This window comes from Echiichthys vipera (assembly GCF_963691815.1).
Source record: "Echiichthys vipera genome assembly, chromosome: 10".
NCBI lineage: Eukaryota > Metazoa > Chordata > Actinopteri > Perciformes > Trachinidae > Echiichthys > Echiichthys vipera.
The window spans coordinates 14772894-14793274 of NC_139835.1; the positions used below are offsets into that span (position 1 = coordinate 14772894).

Below are 20381 nucleotides of genomic sequence, written 5' to 3' on the forward strand. Positions count from 1 at the left end.
ATATTGCCCCCCCCCCCCCCCCCCCATCCCCTCTGTTTCGTCTTTCTTCCTGCTTCAAATCAACACATTAATTCTCTCTCATTTAATGTCCTGCTTTGCCGCACTGCAGATGATGATAAGAGTATGGCAACAGAACAGATCGAGCCTTTGCCCAAGGTGTCCAGCCCGGTCAAAAAGTCTGCTGTGGTCCAGAACAAGCAGACGCAACAGAAGAAAATGGAGAAACCGGAAAAGCCGGTCAAACCAAAGGCCAAGGGTGGCCGTGCTAAAGGTCGAATCTCCACACCAGAGCGCAAACCCGTCCGCAAAGAACTTGTCTACATTCCCAGAGAGGAAATGAAGAAGAAAAAAGGTTCTCATGATTTTGTTTTCCTTTTAAAACGTTACACTTTGTTTGTAGTTGAAGTAGTAGTTATTTCTAAATGTTGTATAGATTATCACTAACCCATGTGCCTAAATGGGACTCTCTGCTGTTCTAAATCCACTGAAACGCAGTCTTGTTTATTGCTTACCCACACAACTGTTTGTGTCAAAAAATGTGCCGTCGCATAACAACTCAGTGACATAGACATTTGAATCAGCTGTTTTTGATTTAGTTCAACAAATGTGACAACTAAAAAAGAGTTCCTGGGGAATATTTATCCTGCAGCCCTTCATATTTTAATATGGTTCAGTGTCTGTCACTGCTTTTTGCTGTGTCTCTGCTTTCGTCAACTGCCTTGTTTCCTCTGCTAGCTGTGATAAGAAAGGCCGAGCTTACCAAAAAAATGGAGATTCAGAGTCAATCCCCATCCAAGAGGAGTGTGATGAAAGCTGCCATCCGCCAGACCCGCCCCACCCAGCACCACTCCTGTCCTAGAAGGAGACCCACAGGTGACACTTTGCCTTGGTCTGTCACACAACTGCTGCTTTCTGCTGCAGAGCTACCAGCTCCCACCGCATCTTACCTCCACTACAATTTGGTTTTTAACATCCATTTTTTGTCCTTTACTGTGGTTTGCTTTTGTCATGTGTGTTTGCGTTATTTGTGATCATAATAAAAATGAACTGCCATGTTTGTTTCATTTTCCTTTATTTGGGTTTGTGTGCATCCTCTCTTTGTTCTTGTAAGAGCCACCTAACACCACCTCCTGAAAGCATTATTTCACTGACGTCTTCTAGTTGAAAGTTTGTGATTTCAGGATTCACTGAACACTTTCTGAATATACTTGTACATCATTACTGCAATGTCAGCAAAAGCATAATTATCAGCCGATGTTAAGATGCTCTTACTTATTCTTTCTTTGCTGTTTCCATTTCCAGCCATCTCTTTTTTTTGCGTTTTTGGTTATTTGTTGGGAGTCTGATGCTTTGTCACATTGATATACTAGTACCTTCATTAAACGAATCCCGGCTGGGGCCCTTCTGTGTGGAGTTTGCATGTTCTCCCCATGTATGCATGGGTTTTCTCTGGGTTCTCTGGCTTCCTCCCGCAGTCCAAAGACATGCACGTGTTAGGTTAATTGATGACTCTAAATTGCCCATAGGTTTGAATGTGAGTGTGAATGGTTGTCTGTCTCTGTTTGTCTCTATGTGCCCTACGAGAGACTGGCGTCCTGTACAGGATGTACCCCGCCTCACACCAGATAGGGACAAGCGGTTGAAGAATGATGGATGGATGGATGGATGATATCAATGGGCAAATTGTTTAGTGTGAAAAACCTATAAAAGATTCCTGACCTCTCTGGTCTTTTTAAGAATTACATATCCACTCAAGCTTTTTTCATTGTATGGTTGCTAGGCAACTAGTAATCCATGCCTTTGTTCTATAGACCTGATACCATAAAGACTCTGTCCCAAGGGCAGTTTGCACTTCATTTTCCCCTGACAGGCTGTATTCTGTGTCACTGATGATGAAAGCTCAGTATACTGCTGCACTGCCCCAATTAGATTATTTTTCCAGGGTTGCCTTACATAATACAAATCCCCCATTCTGTGTGATATCTTGCCAAATCGTTGCAGAAGAGATCTTTTAAGGAGGCAGCAACCCGCTCCCACAGAACATTTGATATGTCATACAGCTCGCCATGCCATGTTTGGGAATATGAAGTTGAATTTTTGTTGGACTGTACTTATGAGAACCAAATGATAAAACATATTAAAACATATTATGATCAAAGAAGAACATTTAAAAATGTGTTTTAATATTCCTGTATATTGTGTTTCTGTCTCTGTGTCAGAGGCGCTACCAGACAGTCGTCAGCCTCTCAGTGTTGCCAGGCAGTCTCGCGAGAGAGCATCGGTGAGTACACTCCATTGGCTTAGCAATGGCATGACCTCTGGCACCAAAAAACACTCAAGAGAATTTCCACATAGAAGCTTTATTGGCAAAAAGCCTGAATCATCAAGTAGGGGTGCAGTAGGCCAATTAAATGACCGTCATCGAAACAACACTAGAGATAGAAACCAGATTATCCTAAACAGTAGCAAATAATTGCTCAGTCTACTAAAAACTGGACTCTCCAACATTCGATTATTTATTTTTTGTTGTACTTTGGTATAAAGAGTTTTAGAGCAGAAAGGTTGGCAAACATGAGCATGAGTAGACTCTGAAACAATAAATACCCCATTAATTAGGCAGAATATTTATCATTAGAATCAAGACTTATTAAAAAGCTGTTACATATTTTCTCTTGTGACTTCCAGAGCAATCTAATCATCTATTTAGATAAACGCATTATATACTGTCTAAGCAAGTGCTGCAGTCTTTCTAAGCCCTAATCCCTGCATTGATTGTGTTTCTGTATTAACACCGCTGTTAGTTTTCCCTTTGAATTTAATGAAAAAAAATGTATGTTGCTTGCTTTTGCTGGTTATAGAATGGTTGCTATTGTTGCCTTATTTAATGGGTTTTTGCACAAGGCAGATCCATTTTTTTTTTACTTACTGAGTGGGTGTTGAATCACCCTGTGACATTTCTCCGGCAGCTGTGGTCGTGACTCCATTTTACTCCTCCACCATGGTAATGACAGTTATTGTGTCTAAAATAACACGGTTTCTGCATTTCTTAAATGTCATGTCATTACAGCATACTGTAAGTGTGTTCTGTCAGTCTGAGCCCAAATTATATTTCGCTTTTACACAATCTATTCACAGTATTCTGATACCATGGTTACCATGTGCAGTGTAACATGAAATCTTGCATGAGTGTGGCGAACAATATTCTTCAACTTCTTGTTCTTTGTTTGGTTTGTTTTGTTTGTATTATTAAATGTAAAAAAAAACTAATGCTAATATCTCATCCTTCATCCCATGAAGGATACATGAGATCTTGATAATGCATGTTAAAGCTCTGTTCTTTTCACCATTCTTTTGTCACCCTGTGTCCTGTATTGTCTCTTGGTGCCATGCCACTCACCCGCCTGGCCACACCGTTGTACCATCTCAGTGCCATGCCAATCGTTTGCCACTAACAAAGATCCCCACCTCCATATCCAGAGAGGCTGCCTCATTAGATAGACCTCGCCCAACCTCAGCAGAGCCTCAAGGCTTCCCAGTATTACAGAGACTTTTAGCCAAGGTAGGTAGATGGTAGAGGGGCACTGTTGCTGCAGGAGTTCCAGAAAGAACACGAATACATTTATCATTTGTTTAAAATTGAAATTATTTTGCAATATTGCCAACCTAAACCTGTTGTTTCACCCTTTATTAACAAATAAATCACAGCCGCCTAAGTAGTCTAAGGATCTACTTCTTGTCTCTTGTGTTGTTTGTTTACCAACAGGACGGTGGATCATGGAGCCCTGAAAAGAGATCCTCTGTTCCGCGGCATGCCTCCATTCTGAGTCGCCGTGCATACCATGACCAGGAGGAGAGCTCCACCTCCATCACCAGCTCCGGCTCCACAGCTCCTCGCAGACCCACATGTAGGCTGCAGCCCCCTCTCATCAACTTACTTCACAAAGTATCAGTATTTAAGTGGTATTGGATAAAAAACAACTTCAAGATGTATCAGCCTCCAGTAGCGGCCACAGTAAATTCATTCTACCAATATGAAAACAATTACTGTACAAACTTTTGTGTACTGGGAATTTACTACTTGATTAGAAAGTAGTAGAACCTTTTGTTTAGCATCCAGTAAGATACCTGCTGTATGCAGCATCACTGTCCAGTCTCCTTTCACCATCTTTATCCAGCTATATGTCAAAGTGTTGTTTATGTTCTAGTTATAACTTGACTTTAGCACTGATCCAGATGAATAAATGTGTTATTGGACATCCAAGAACCCCTGGTTCTCCTTTTCTTCTTTCTTTCATCCCGCCTCATCATCCCCCTGGCCTTATTTAATCTGAAATGTTTCCTCTTTTGCCTCCCGTAGCATTTCGCACGGAGGTGAGGGCTGAGTATAGGACAGGACGAGCTCCAAGCATGACAGGTAGATGGGTGTATTCATACTATTGTTACTATGATAACTGTATTAGAGTACATTCAATTGTAAAAGTTTAATGTAATTAACTAGTAACTTGTAAAACTTGAAATAGTCTTTGTTTCAATGTCATGAAATACTGTGACTTATAAAAGCCGTAAACCATTCATTCATTCATTCACTTTTAACAGTAGCCTATATTAAAGATAATGCAGCAAATCTTCACCTTCAGCTATAACCTTCCTCCTTATGTTCCTCCCTACCAATAACAGAATCAGTACGCTCCCGTTCCGCTCGCAGCGGCCACTCCACCCCGCGTACCCCAGGCTCCACAGCCATCACCCCCGCCACGCCTCCCAGCTACTCATCGTCCTCAAGGACCCCCGTAACCCCACGCTCCCTCAGCTTGATTTCCCAGGAGAGGAAGGTGGCTGTGGTCCGCACCCCACCCAAGTCCCCTGCAACCACGCCCAAACAACTCCGAATCATCAACCAGCCACTGCCTGACTTTAAGAACATCAGGTCCAAGATCGGCTCCACAGAGAATATCAAGTACCAGCCTAAAGGAGGACAGGTAACACTCTTCTTCCACACTTCCCCCCAAACCTGTAGCTTCTATCTATTCGCGTCTTTCTTTCACCTCTGCAATGTTGCAGTCATGTTCTTACTTGTTTTATGTTTCTTTTTTTCCTACACGTCTCTGTTTTACTTGTGGTCTCAGAGATGGTTATTGTCCTTAATAAAGCCTGTGCTTTGTTATTACATGTAACAAACAGAAAGAAAAAAAATATATACTGTATATATATATCATCCCCCCCTTTTTTGTCCTTATACATCTAGATATCATCTGCATACAGAGAAACTTTGTGATTATCTCCTATCAACCTATACCTTGGGTCCTGTCCTTGAACCTTGAATCAAAAGCCAAGGAAGAAGTGGCAATAAAAATAAACGGAGACTTACAATAACCTTGCCACGTCTCTCTATATATAGAAACAAATCAGTAGAATAGATACCATTGGTATGAACCAGAGCCAGTGGTAAAAGCCCTGGTATTGTAATTTTAAAATGTGTGTTTGTCTTACATCTTCTGGCTTTTCTCTTCTGCCTTGATATGTTTATTTCGCACGGCCCCTCTCTCCTACCTCATTTTTTTTAGTCTCCTAGCTTCCACTGTTAGTGCTTCAATCCTGCTGACTCACCAGTATACCAAGACCATGAGTTCTGAAAGAATGATGTATTTTTAAAGAAAACATTACATTTTTGCAAATTTATTTAACACAGTATCCGCTTTGAATAAATATAGACATGATTATTTTATTTTTTTATTTTACCAAGTTTTCCCATGCCTTAAAACCTATGAAGATACATGGAAATTACAAGCCTAGAACTTTTTTTTAAAGCTTTTGGTATTTAATATGAACATTTTTTTAAATGATAACATTTGTTACCAACACTGTGGTTCATTTCAGTTTTTAGCCACTTTCAGTTAATTGTTTGGATTCAGTTAACTCCTAGTATTGCCCCTGTATAACACTGTAGGCAACTTCTCCTAGCAAGTGAGCTCAAACATGATCATGTTTTTCCTGCCGTTTTTAAAATGAGTCTAAATGTGAGTGGAGTCAAGTGAGTAACAGAAATTTGTGAAACAAAGCAGGACTGAAAGGTGAGAAAATATAAAACTCAGATCGGTCAAATGGCAAGAAAGAGGGCTCTAAGAGGCTCCCCATGTTCCTCTGTGTCTGATGGATGCATACAGAAGTAAGCAGTTGTTTCAGAACACATTAACCATTCTGTAGGCAGTTATAGAATATCAAGGTTCTGTTGATGCAAGGATGATATGGACTGCCCTCCAATGGTCAACATTTGCCTAAAGCAGCTTTAACATCATTCAAATAAAACACCCAAATGTAACAATGTGCTTCAGTTCTCTCGCTGTGTTGCCATCCATGGATCTATAATACAGATCCTGATGACAAAAGCTGAGATGAACTTTTTTTTAGAATGATTTCACCATTCTCTGTAATATCAAATATCTACTTGTGTTACGTCTAACCGTTAACAATTCTGAGGCCCCAAATTCCAAAAAACAGAAAAGTGAACTGACTTTGACATCTCAGTCACATATCAGAGCTGTGAGCAGTATTTGAGGACAGCACTTCAATTGACAGACATCTGCAAATCATGTTGCGGCACACAATCTGCATTAGTATGATGTTTGGGTTTGCATACCCTACAGTTTGACAAATGTCGTGTCCCAGTCTGAAACACAAAGTCAGCGCTGCAACAGGAACAATAGTGATGAAAACAGCAGTGTGTCTGTAGCCATCAGCTCTTACAAGCCTCCGCTGATGACCTGATTAGGAGTCTAAGCATTTGGCTGACATCTTTATGACTTGTCAGGTCCGCACTGCTCTGTGCAGCCAGCCACAAAATAGGGAGGGATCATGCTCCAAATGCCTGCCTGTCATCTGGAGGAGAAACAGCCTGAGTGGAGTTCCTGTGCATGTTTGCATGTATGTTCATTTCTGCAAGCACGCTTGCTAGGGCATAAACAGTTATGTCTATATCAAGGCTGGCAGTATTGTTCCTTTTGCAACTGTCTTGACTGACTGGAGTTGAGGTATTCTGCATGTGTTCTTTTTTTTTTGAGGGGGTCATACAGCCAAAGGTTGGCACCTGATGCCTTGATAGCGTGGTTAGTCCAGTTTCTAGCATTTTAGCTATAGTTGTGTGGCTGTGAAAGAAGTTGGCCAATGCTTGATAAATAAAGTTTTTTGAATTGAATTGAATTGAGGGGCAAAATGGGTCCTTTATTTGTGCTTTTGTTTAGCTGTGAACATACATCTGTTAATTGTAACACAGGGTGTCCTGTAAGAAGGTTACCTCATTAGATACACAGCAATTATTGAATTATTTCTGATGCCATGACCTGACCTTAGGATTTGCACAGAAATCCTATCCTTAAAGGAAATTAGTTAAATGTTGATGCTTTTTATCAGACACGCAAACAGATACAGTATGCAAGTAGCGGGTAAATGTAGTGGAGCATTTAGCATAAAAATAGAACTAAACGAGAGAGAAAACTGGACTTATGTTCCTCATGTGGCCGGAAACACGACTCCAATGTTGCTTTGTGCGTCTCATAAGTTGCCCACATCAATTTGACAGGTGATGGCATACCTATATGTTGTATTCACAACTTGTTCCTGCTGCCTGCCAAGTTGTTCAAAGAATGAGTTCAAATTTTTTTATTACCACACAGCTAGGCTAGTGGAATTAGTTTCAGTACAGTTGAAATGGCTGTGACAGTTCGCCACATACAACAGCATTGAAAACACAGGATATAACTGCAAAAAAACTTACAGAACACAACTCCACATACAATTACAATAAGGCTGACATTTGTGAGTTTTACAACTGCTCGGCTTTGGGGAAGAAGCTTCAGTTAAAGCGATCTGTCCTGGTTCCTACTAACCTGTACCTTTTCCTAGAGTTATTTTGTCTTTAACAATTATAAAATTAAGCTGTAATGTCTGTATCACTCTTTGGTGGCAGAAGGTGTCTCCTATCAGTTGCAAAACAGTGATAGCAGCATTTGTCTGAACACAGGGGTGACTTTCTGGGCATCCTGATTCCCCAGCTTCTATTTAGTTTCAAGCTGTCTGACACAAAGTTAAAATTTAAACTGCTTCTTAAGGCAATGCATTTGTGGTGTTTCGATGAGATGACTCAAGGTGTTTAAAGGCATGTGTTTATTTCATGAGATTCAGAAAGATGTTTCTAGACAAACCTACAGTCTGCTATTTGTGGCTCATAGTTGGATTTGCGAAATGCACCTTACTGAGGGATGAATAGCTGCTGAATGTCAATTACAAGACAATAGAAATATCATACAAGAGCTCTGGCATTTGACTACAATATACTATATCTAAGTAGTTTAGGTTAATTCTATATTAAATTATTATATTATTATAGACACTTATTATTAAAGTGGTTCCTTAACTGTCAGTATTGAACATATGTGCTTTATACCAATACAATAGCAAAAAATATAGACAAAGGATCCTCCTCAAAGCATTACTAATGTGGGACCATGTTTACAAATTATATAATTTCACCATTTAAGCTCCAAAGTTCCCAAGAATTGCCAATAAGGTTCCTATAATCTGTTTAAGTCATGGACCACAATATACAGTTTTCCTACCAAACAAGCTGCTGCAGTTAACAGAGATAGTTTATTTAGATTTCTCTACACTGGATGAGCTGTGTAAGGACATATTCTTCTTCTTCTTACTTGAGAGAAGAACATATGAAAGAGTAGAGTGACATGGGAATACAAAAGCCACCTCTAAGATCATCTTTAAAGAGAAACTTTGCCAACTTTTCCAGCAGCCAGACCGCTGATGCCTTTAGCATCAGCGGTCGGATTTTGCCAAGAAGCAGGTAGCTCCGGGTGCATAACATGGAAGGAAGTCATCACCATTCATCATGAACTACCCACGCTGCAATGACACAAATCCAGTTGAAAATCAGCAAAGTATCCCTTTAAGTTCCTGCACATACATTTAGAAATGTTGGTATAAAAAAGCTACTTCAACTGTGGTCCTCTTCTCAACCCACTTAGTAATTTATACCCACTTATATTCCTGAACTATCCTTGAGTAGCATATTTCTGTTGTTGTGCAGTAAGATCCTGTTTCCACTATTTCAGAACCAAGAAAGGCAGTCTTGGTTTAAGCTAAATTCCCGTTTTCAGTATTTTTGTGGGTTTTGATTGGCCTTTATTAGCTCAGGGATCGTCAAAACCTTTCCAGCCATAGCGGACTACTGATAAAACTGTTTACACAGCAACATACTTTTCTCCTAACCATTATTAGTGCCTAGCAGCTCCCTGGTCCAAGTAGTTCCTATTTCCAAGTAGTTCCTATTTCCAAGTAGCTGTAGAGAGCTATGTCCGGCCACTGACCTGTCCAATGATTGTCCTCATAGAAGCACAAGGACCAAAATATGCCAACAGAGGCCAAACACAAGGCCTCTTGGATCTTGAAGTCAGTGCTGCGCCTCATCTCCGTTACTCTGTGCCTGTCAGCGGCACACGGTGTGACCTGGACCCAAGACCTGCTGGTACACCTCAGCACTGTTAATTTTGGCACCATGTATTTTATAGACCCTGGTTATGAGTGTGCCACTGAAATAAATGAAAATCTTTACAGAGTTTAATTTGAATCAATTAATACAGTTAATACATTTGAGGGACTAAATTTGCATCTTAATGAAGCTAAAAAAACATTTGAAATGATTTCAATTATTGAATTGACTAATTCATAATTCTGTTAACTTTTTCTTTTACAAGATTAATTGATATTTTAATTTTGAACATTTAATGTACAACCCACAGAGCAGCAGCTGTTTTACGAAGGAGTCATTTGTGGAATCAAGGGGATCAGAGCACCTGCTTTGTGGGTTAGACTTTATTAAATTCAAGAGGTCCCTTTTAAGATAAAATGCTCATTTAGTTTAAAATGTTTATAGGCAAATAAAATATTATGTTTGAACTATAAAAAAAACATCTATATTTGTTTGAGTGTCACACTCCAGGCTCGGTAGTTTCCAATCTAGGGTCTCGAATACACCAAGATTCTAGCCTGTTTATTAATTTAGCCATGATAGGAACACAATAACAGTCAGTGTGAACAGTCACTGGTTATCTGTAGTGAAATGTGTGCTCCAAACTAATGTAAAGGTTTGAAGACGCTTTTAAAGATTTCTATCATAACTCAAATCAGCAACAGTAAAGGGCATGTCATTTATCTACATGAAATTTTTTTTTAACACATTGTACATCAGTATCCTTTATAGTCTTTCCAGTGATGACAATCATACATTCCCATCCCCCATGTAAGAGGCCCATACTGTCTCTCTATTTCTCCATAGACTCATATTTTAAACAAGAAGCTGGACTTCAGTCACATACTGACAAAATGCAGCTCCAAGGATAATCTGAAGCACTCTCCTCGTGATGGCAATGTATGTACCCTTCTGAAGTGACCAATTGTTTTCTCCCCTCTTGATACTTAGATGGAGATGAAGTGTAACTACCATAATTGAATTCCAGTTTGTTCCTACCGCATATTTTTATTTCAAGTCCAGTTAAGTAACATGCGACAAGTTGCTTTTTGTTGTGCTGTGCAAATATGGATACGTGGCTAGCTTTATGGTCTAGTATGATATTAGTTTTTCTCATCCACTCCCATTTCATTCTCACCCATAAACTTTATAACCTTATTCATTGTCTCCCCTTTCACAGTTTGTGTTGCATTAGCCAAAGTCACTTTTAAATATTAGTTTCACAAGGGTTCTATTAAACATTATAAGTTACTCACATATACGTTCGCAGCCAATAAAAACAACGCAACTGGTCGGGCAGCTTCTGATTTCAGCCCCCTTCTTGCTGTGAGAGCAGTGCCATAAAACCAAAATAGCCCAACTGTCTGGCACCAAGGTGCCCTCATGGTTGAAGAAGGCCAAATGACCAAAACCATATGCTGGCAGATGTTTTCTGTGCACAGATGTCCCGGAGCAAGTCACTTTATGTCCTACCAGCCACCATCTAACATCTCTGGCCTTGACGTACCCATTTGGGGGGCCTAAATAAGAAAGAAAAAATACCCATAGAATTCACTGCCATCTTTTTTCTTTGGTTAGTTTCCCATATAAGCTTTTGCCTTCCCTGGTAATGGCTCTGATTTTCATTGGTTATAACTTAAATTAAATTTGGTTTTCCTCCCTGCCTTCAAAGGAATAAATGTTTTAAATTTTTGTCCCACAATTCACAGCACCATGAGGTTTTATGGGACTGATACCATACGGACCACAAATGTAACTATTATCTACATTCTGAAGACTTAGATTTACTGAATCATTGGATGTCATTAATCCTTAACAGTGTCACACTGTGGACAAGTTATAGTCAGAAGAAAGACAGGCCTCTATATTAATTTAATTAGGAACAAGTGATAAAAAACTCCCCCCTGATGATAAATCATAAAGAAGTGAAGGACATTTGTGTGGAAATCAGACAGCTTATGTTCAGCTTCATTTCTAATTTCTAAAGTTTTACTGACACCGACATTCAGGAATGCAGACTATTATCATTTCAAACCTCATTCAGAATTGAAGCTCTGTCTTCATGTTTGCCATATGTCTGTCTAGTGTTCTACTTCTACCCATATATAAAAGTACTCATTCTATACTTTAAGTTTCACATAATATATTCTTATACTGGGTGTATTTCGGAAGCATTTTAAAGTATTGCTTTGGTCTGCTAATTATCTCCTCGTGGTCTCTCCTTTTGAACTCTTGAGTGCTATCTCCACCAAAGTGTTGAATATGTATGTATGTAAGTCTTTGTCCTACCCAGTGTTGTTCCCAATCCCATTGCTTTTACTGTGCTGCTGGGTAAAATTGATTTAACACTAGTGTTATCTTCTGTAGCGACTCTGCTGTCTTTGCTTCTCACTCCTGCTTTCTCTCCTTGCAATTACAGAGAGTCATTTATCATTGCAGCACACACATATTTTATCATCCTCACACCTTAAACTAATGGTTTGGTGTCCACTGCTTTTATTTTTCATCTACCTGACCATAAACAAATTCTGGCTACTTATTCAAGGATGTTCTTGTGGAGTTGTCTCCTCTTGACACAAAGTATGATGTCATTATTTCCTGAAGCTTTTACATTCCCTTAACATCTGTGGAAAAATGGATTAATAGCAGCAATATCTCAAAACGACATGATACTCTGCCCCATAGACATAATATAAATATGGACGACGTATCTCCACTTCATCCCATGGTACAAAAATGAGGCCCAGTATGTGCAGTGATGAGTTGGAGACTTTGTACCATACACCTGCCTAGTCAATCACAGTTATCAATCAATGTTATAGCCAAACTTATAAAGATAATTAACACATGAACAACATGAACAAAACTGCCTAAAATGACAGAAATCATTGGTAAAGATGTTTTTGAGGTGTACTTTGATTTTTCAGTTTGGCCCATGTCCCATTCTTCATTTACATGGAGGGGGCGGTGTTTATGACCTTTAGCTGTCAAACTGTCCATCTTTTTATACAGTACGGTCTATGCTTTGCACCCACGCAATTTACTGCCTACAAATCCCCCTGTGGCTGAAGGCCACATTAAGTATTGGAGTCTAATTGTAAGTGTAATTTTGGTTTCAACTGGAAAGCACAATTTGTCACAGGGAATCTAGTGTTTTAGGATGTTTTGGTTTCTCAATGTTGTCTGAGAGTATAGAGGATCCTCTTGAGGCTGCAAACTGTGGCCAGGTTTGATACATAAACCAGGCTGACAGGTGAGAGGTTTAAGCTCATGTTTGAAAGTGACATGAATCTTTCTTACCTGTTACCTTAGGGCGCACTCACACTTGGCCCGGTCGATTCGTGCTGTACTTAGGTGCAATTGTCCCCGCTCCCTGCTCCCCTGCTGGCCTGGCCTGCATTTACACTTCACCAAAGATCGATCATCACGTCGCAATACGATACACACATTGAACAACGTCATCGCAATGCGTTGCTTTGTTTTTGAAAAGGGGTTCCATAGACCTCTGAGTTTTTGTGCGTTTTGTCCAACTGACCATATCCGCAGTAAACTTTCCACCTCTGCATCAGACCACCGCAAACCCCTAGCACTCACACTGATTTAAAGAACTTTAGCAGTGAATCATGCTTGGACACGAATGCCAAGTGTGAGTGCGCCCTTAGAGTCACAGTATCCACTGATGTTTGTCTGAGCAACAGGGGAACCACCAGGTCAAATTTGAATGCCTACAGTACATTACACAAACAAACACAGATGTCTAAGACAGAATGTTTAAACAGTGGGAGAATACAAGCTGTTTGAGAGCCCAAGTCTTCTACCACCTCATTCCTCACCTCCGCCCTTGCAGGTTCTCATCCCCAATGTTAAGCTGGACTATAGCCATGTTCAGTCTAGGTGTGGGTCCTTGGACAGGCGGGGCTACTCAGCAGGAGGTGGAAACGTGAGTCTTGTGTTGCAAGTCCATTGTCTCAGTGTTGTCAGTGTTATTTCTCTGTTGTGTCGTGCTTTTTCAGTGTTCCATTCCCCTTTCCCACCTCACTTTACAGTTTATTGCTAAATCACTCATTGAGGCAGCAGTACTGATACTCTTTACCTGACTGCTCTTGGTCGGTATGGCATTCCCCAGTAGTGGCTTGTGTCCTGCGAGGAATTTTGATACTAGAGGCTGAATGTCTCCTCTTCCAGCACTTTATAACATTCATGACTGTACCAGTGATCTACCTGTGATATTATATTGACTATGACTGGGGAAGGCACACTCTATAAAGCTTAAAAAATCACATAAACACCATAGCATAGTGAAAGTAGACAATCTAAATGCATGGAAAGGAACTCCTGCCAACACTGCATGACACACTGAATAACAGTAAGACAATTATTGACTTTACATTAACTCCATCAGGATAGTCTTATCTCTTCAAACTTCTTTTTGTTTGTGTCGGTCGATTACTGGGGTTTTAAAAAACAAAGTGAAAACAAAGGCATTATTTTTCTAACTGCAAGAAAGTTTGGCCTGTGACTGAGATGAACACTTTAATGTAGCACAGCAAATTCATGGCTGTTTATAAAACTGTGGAGTGACCAAAAACAAGAATGTTGTGGTTTTTGAGTGTCATTAGGCACAGAAAATGTGATAATAAGTGGTCTTTCAGTGATGTACAGAATCATAAATTCAACTTAAATAGACATCTGAGGTCATGTTTTGGCCAGCGTATGGAGCCAAAATGTAAATAATAAATAAACAGACACCTTGAATTGCCAAACTTGCTCACCTAAAAATAAAAATAAAAGAATCTCAATGTTCTAATTAGTATTAAAGTAACCGTTCCTTTTTCATTAAATGAGTGACATAACATACTTGTACTGTACATATATCAAGTTGGGAGATTACATTAGCACCTCTCATGCATTTGCAGGGCATGAAAAGACTAATGTGATTGGCCATATTTGTTACCAACCCTTAACACACACAATGATAAGGTACCATACAATATATTTCACCACCAGTCTCATATTTGTGAGTGCACAGTGAACCCTGCATGCACTCTATGCCTTGGTTCACAAAATAAAGGTCTCAAATTAGCAATTGGAAGGCTTTAATAACACATGACGTAAGCCAGATAAATCTAAATGAAGTTAATAATTTAATGAAGAAAACTTGTTGTTTGTATCGATTTATTCCATTGTAAACCAGAGGTTTCTCATAAAAACGCTTCATCAGTTCTCTTTTAAATAACTCAAAATAACTTGGGTATCATACTACAATCTCTAGTTACCTCTCATTAGAACTGACATGGTGCAAAATAACCAAGTGTAGCTGAAGCAGATTTAAATGTTTCATAATGTAGGCCTATATTTGTTGTTAAATATGCACTTCATACGCCTGAGTGGATCTTTCCCATTCTGTTGAACCTGAAACCTGTATTACCAAAACTAATACCAGGATGATTTTTATAAATCATGCAAAAACAAACAAACATTACAAGTAATGTCAACATTAATATAGTATATAAATTATCCTAAACAGTTCATTTGATATACTTCATAAAGATAAGTTTGTTGGAGAGACGAGCCAACCTGCAGCCTGACGTTCACCCACGGCGACACAAACCACACTACGTGTTATGCATGTGTTAGGGACCCCCCGTAGTTAATCAGCTTATGGTGCATAGTGCACTTTGCGCTCATGGTGTTGTGATTTGTAACGTGACTCACGACCTGCACTGTTCATCATCATCTCCTTTTTCCTGTCTCACTTGTTTCCTCTTAGTCTCTGTAAGAAAAAAAAAATCATTGGTTACAAAAGACATATCAACTAAATCTGTGACTTGGCAAAGCGATTGCTGACCGCAGGCGTGTCCCAGGGTGTATCTCTTCCCGTTCATTGTGCTGTTTCCAAAGCTTTATAGCTTCGCTCCGTTTGCTGTCTCACCGGTTCACTCCTTACATATTTCTCTGTGGTTTATTCTTCAGATCCTCAGGGCGTGTCAAATAACTACATACCCTTGTCTCCTCTGTGGCCACTTTCAACTGTGCATTTCTCCTTGACTGTCTTCCTCAGTGTGATGATGTTTATGTGACAGGTTTTCTGAATGTGCCAAAACATTTTTTAGCTTAAGACACAGTTACAGCATAAAGCTTTTATTCAATCTCGGTTTGGTTGGTTTATCAGACACCGGCAGTTCACTGCACAGCAGAACGCAAGCACTGTTATTTAACAGACACTTGTATTCTGCTCTTCTGCTTTCATTCTTGTGTTTTCTAATAATTACATGCAATTAGATATCACTGTGTTGGAATGTGGAAAAATGCAGCCTTTGATTCTCAGTTGATACCCAATCATTTTCTTCAAACATCTGCAGTTTAGTGCAGATCAGACAAACAACATCCTTCTCTTTAATTTAAAAAAGGACGATATTATCTAAATCTTCTATGTTGATTTGAGGTCAATGGGAGTTTATAACCTAATTGTGAATTGTAAGCTCTGACCTTGTCTTCTCCTGACTTTGCTTATTTTAGGTGATGATACAGAACAAGAAGATTGACCTGAGCCACGTGACCTCCAAGTGTGGCTCTTTAGACAACATCCATCATCGGCCAGGTAACAGTCAGCCTGTACTCGTTTGGTGGGGAAGTGAGGGTTTAACACTGGGAATGTCTAGAAGGTTTCCAGTGCAATCTCTTACCTTGCAACATGAATGTATATGGGGGAGGCCAGTAGAGTGAGGTGCTTTTGTGAGGACCAGTGAATCCTTAGTGTGAGCACAATAGGATAGCTATTGTGGACTATGACCTGTATGGTGTGGAAAATCGCAGCCTGGTGTCATTATCCAGATAATGTATCCAGATACAGATGTTAACGGGGCCAAGGAGTCCCACAGGTAAGACTTGTTTACCTGCATACTGTACTGCACAGTGTGAAAGCAAGCTATTGAATTTGAATGCATTGTAGCTGTTTCTTAATTGGTATTTCTTAATAAATACATGTAATCTGCAGTTATTTAAAGAGATACTTTACCCATTTTGATCCGGGTATGTGTCATGGCATTGTGGGCATTGTGTTCAGAGTTCAGAACGGTGTTTGGCCGGTCTCTCTACGGTGCATTTGAGATCTGCCAGAAAATCTGCTTAATTAACTTTTTTGCAATGCAGGGACTTCCGCCACAGAGACAAGCCACAAGCCGTTCATCTGAATACAAGGCCCACATTGCCATGACACAGACCTGGATTCAAATGAATAAATTATCTCTTTAACATCCTGAAATAACATTCCAGTCAGGTGAAGCTCCAGCTCTGATCTGTTGAAGCAATCATTGAACTACATTTTGATTGACAGCTTGATGGATGCATCCACAGGCGGCCGAACGTGGGAGGTGTTGTGATTCCTTCTCAGTGTTTCGTGTGTGTTTCTAATCTGACTGTGTGAGTGTGGAACAGGATGCTGATGAATTGGTGATTAACTGGATGGAAGGATTAAACATCCAAAAAAAATTTTTTTCTTCAAACGGCTGTGAAAGAGCCAGAAACTCACTGTCAATGACTTGTGCTCACTTTATTGAATTACTGAATCTGGAGCTGCAAATTAATTGTAACTAATGTAATTAAATAATAGTAAAAGGAGTTAAAAGTGCAATATTATATCTATGTAAAAGACCACGTTAGCAGAAAATGGAAATGGTAAAGTAAAGTACAAATACTTCAAATACTTGACCTAAGTACTTGGGAAAATGTCACTGGAATCACGTTGAGATTTCAGCTTTTCATGCCTCCACTGCAAATAATTCTGCGTAAACAGATAAAAACCAGTGGTATTTGCCAAGGTTGTTTTATGGCTCTGTGCCAGCGACAGCTTTGGCCGGAGACATTATGTTTTCGGGTTATCCATCCCATTCTAAAACAGGATATCTCAGGAGCCCCTGGAGGTATTTTCTTCAGATTCAGCACAAATGTCCAAGTGGAGATCAAAGGTCAGAGTCACTGCAACTTCACTAAACCGCACTTTTGGACATGACAAAAGAATCCCTACGCTACTTTTGACTACATTAAACAAAAATGTCTAATATCAGAAACCATGATGAAGTGATGATATTTTAGATCCAAAGGGTCAAAACTAAACTTCACAGTGACATCATAATGTTTTGCAAAAATAGTTTTCTGTACATTATTCGACACCATAACTCAGGAACAGGAGGCGTTACATTTGGTCAGACATAGAATTGGTGACACTAATCTTGAAAGTGTGGTGATTGCATAGATCTTGTGCTGATGGGTAAAAGACGCATTTATTGGATTTTTTAAAAAGTCTTTACTTCATAAATGATGTTAGTCTGAACAGTTTGGATGTAAACTGCAACATGACTGGTTGGCCTTGGCATACAACGGCAAAGCTGTAATTACTCATTACTGTTGGAGGGAATAAAATTACAGATGACCAAAACCGCTGCAGACTTTTTTCAAAACGGCACTAAAAATATTTAGGAACACAACCAGCAGTGATTCTGAATGACAGGTTGTGGGGTTGTGTGAAAGCCCCCTTCCCCTCCAAGAGGGTGATGTGGCGACTGCTTCATGAACCTGCAGCTCCACCTGCTGGTCGATTTTATAACCTTTATTCACTGACGGCTTGCTGAGCATGCATTCTATTTATGCATTCACTTTGCTAATGAAATCTGTTTCAACAAAGTGGTTTTGGTACAAGCAAACTTCTCAACCACCAAGACTTTTCTTTCACCTTTGTCAGTTGCTACCACTATGTGAACCTGAGCCTACATCTCCCATCAACTATCTGTACAGTTTTTTACACTTCCTTTACCTGTCCCCAGGGGGCGGTAACGTGCGTATAGAGACTGTGAAGTTGGACTTCAAAGACAAAGCCCAAGCCAAGGTGGGTTCCCTGGATAATGCTCAGCACACTCCTGGCGGAAGCCGTGTCATGGTGAGTGTCAGCCTCATGCTCCCAATCCATGATTCAAAGGAAAACAAGTTTTTGAGAGTTCGTCTTACTTGCCAATTAAGAAAAGATTCTCTTATAAGAAACACTCCCTTTTATTTTGGTGCATAGACTTGCCTTAATAATATTTATAATAATAATAAAGATAATATTAAAAATGCCATTTTATTCATAGGAATTTCTCAGAATACTCAAAGTCACCTTCAGTACAAGGCAGTGTTAAAAAGAACAACTACAACAATAATACATTCAACAAGAACATTGACGGTGTTTAAAATCATTGAGATCATCTATCATTAACATTTTATAAATGTGGGGGATAGGTATTAATCAGACTTAGCATGCCAGTTTAAAAATTTGTTTTGAGATGGGACTTGAAAGTGGAGAGAGAGAGTCAATGTCTGGTGGGAGGGAGTTCCAAAGGCCAATGGTGGTGAAGTGGGCGGATTATGATATGCACATAGTCTGATATACTGTAGGGCAGTGGAATAGGTATACATTTAATATACTTAAAGAATGTGTTAAGAAGAAGCCAATCTTCCAAAAACTTGTATTCCTTTATCTGCCTGTGACGGTAACAGTAAAGGTATAGTATACGTCACCATCAATAAATAATGAAGACAACGCACAAGTTCATCAAGTTTTCTGTTAGGCTCTGAAGTCAACACAGAATTCAGAGCCTCTGAGTAAAGTCTAGAAAACAGACCGCTGCAGTTCTTTGAAAATTGTGAAAATTTCTTCTTCCTCATCTTCATCTCACTTCACACCGTCTACTTATGTTAGATTGAGAGCCACAGGCTGATGTTTCGCGACCAGGCCAAGGCACGAGTGGACCACGGTGCTGAGATCATCATCCAGTCGCCAGACCTTTCCAGCTTAGTGTCCCCCCAGCGCCACCAAGATAGCCACCTGTCATCCTCCGGCAGTCTCAACGTGCAGGAGTCACCGCAGTTAGCAACTCTGGCTGAGGATGTCACTGCGGCGCTGGCCAAGCAGGGTTTGTGAACACTGGATCTTTGGATTCCTGACCCTGATCCCTTCAAACTTTTCTGCCCACTCCTGCCACCCCGAGGCTGACCTCAGCTAAACCACAGCCTCTAAAACATCTCCACTTCAGGATCTATCACTCAACTCTAAGTAGAGACTCAAATTAGGAGCTACTGTACTTTGGTCTTCTTTATTTCTCATATGTGCTATTTCTGATACATTTTGTTGGCCTCTCTCTTTTTGAATGATGTTGCATAGAATAGTTCAGTCTAAGCACTGGTCCTAGATTATGTGATACATACAAAGTGGGGGACCAGGTGCTGGCTTAACTGGTCCTGGATCAGTGTTTTAAAGAAGCTACAGCCTTTTTTTCTACATTAAATAAGAAGTAATGTGGCCAGCAAACCATGCAGCACGTGTTGTTCTTGTTCAGTAAACGTGCATGGACGCCAAACCCCCTAACAGACCAAGCATCCTTACTGCAAGCCATTCTTGTCATTCAATATATAGTATATTTAACATATATATATATATAGAAACATGTATAAAAATCAAAGTTCTTTGCCATCTACATGTCCTAAAAACATTTTCAAAGGAAGTGACAATATGGCTATAAAATATACCTATAAAATTGCATCACAGCAAGAACTAGGTCATGTTATGACAAGCATGTGTTGATTCTAATATCAAAAGAGGCTATTTTGTAATCTAAAAAAATGATTTTAGTAAGTTATTTCCTCGATTATTGGATAAAGATTAAACGAGTTCATGTTTTGTAGTTATTAGTTGTTTACAGTGTAATGCTTGGTGACAATGTCAGACAGCTGATTTGGTGTTGCTAAGGAATGCATCTCAGTCCTGTTGAAGAGCATCATACACTCGTACCTGCTCAGTAGTTCAATATAGACA

General features: G+C 39.7%; 1 protein-coding gene across 1 annotated transcript in view; it reads left to right on the plus strand.

The window, feature by feature from the left end:
• The window catches only part of map2 (microtubule-associated protein 2), a 93552-nt gene extending 73966 nt beyond the window's left edge, over positions 1 to 19586 (plus strand). Inside the window, exons 11-21 of the mRNA XM_083921022.1 lie at positions 110 to 352; positions 736 to 873; positions 2220 to 2281; positions 3764 to 3905; positions 4358 to 4414; positions 4678 to 4979; positions 9398 to 9532; positions 10343 to 10435; positions 16055 to 16136; positions 18358 to 18470; positions 19269 to 19586. Coding sequence (XP_083777148.1) covers positions 110 to 352; positions 736 to 873; positions 2220 to 2281; positions 3764 to 3905; positions 4358 to 4414; positions 4678 to 4979; positions 9398 to 9532; positions 10343 to 10435; positions 16055 to 16136; positions 18358 to 18470; positions 19269 to 19490 — 1589 coding nt within the window. The 3' untranslated portion in view covers positions 19491 to 19586. The remainder of the gene's footprint in view (positions 1 to 109; positions 353 to 735; positions 874 to 2219; positions 2282 to 3763; positions 3906 to 4357; positions 4415 to 4677; positions 4980 to 9397; positions 9533 to 10342; positions 10436 to 16054; positions 16137 to 18357; positions 18471 to 19268) is intronic.
• Positions 19587 to 20381: the final 795 nt, after the last annotated feature.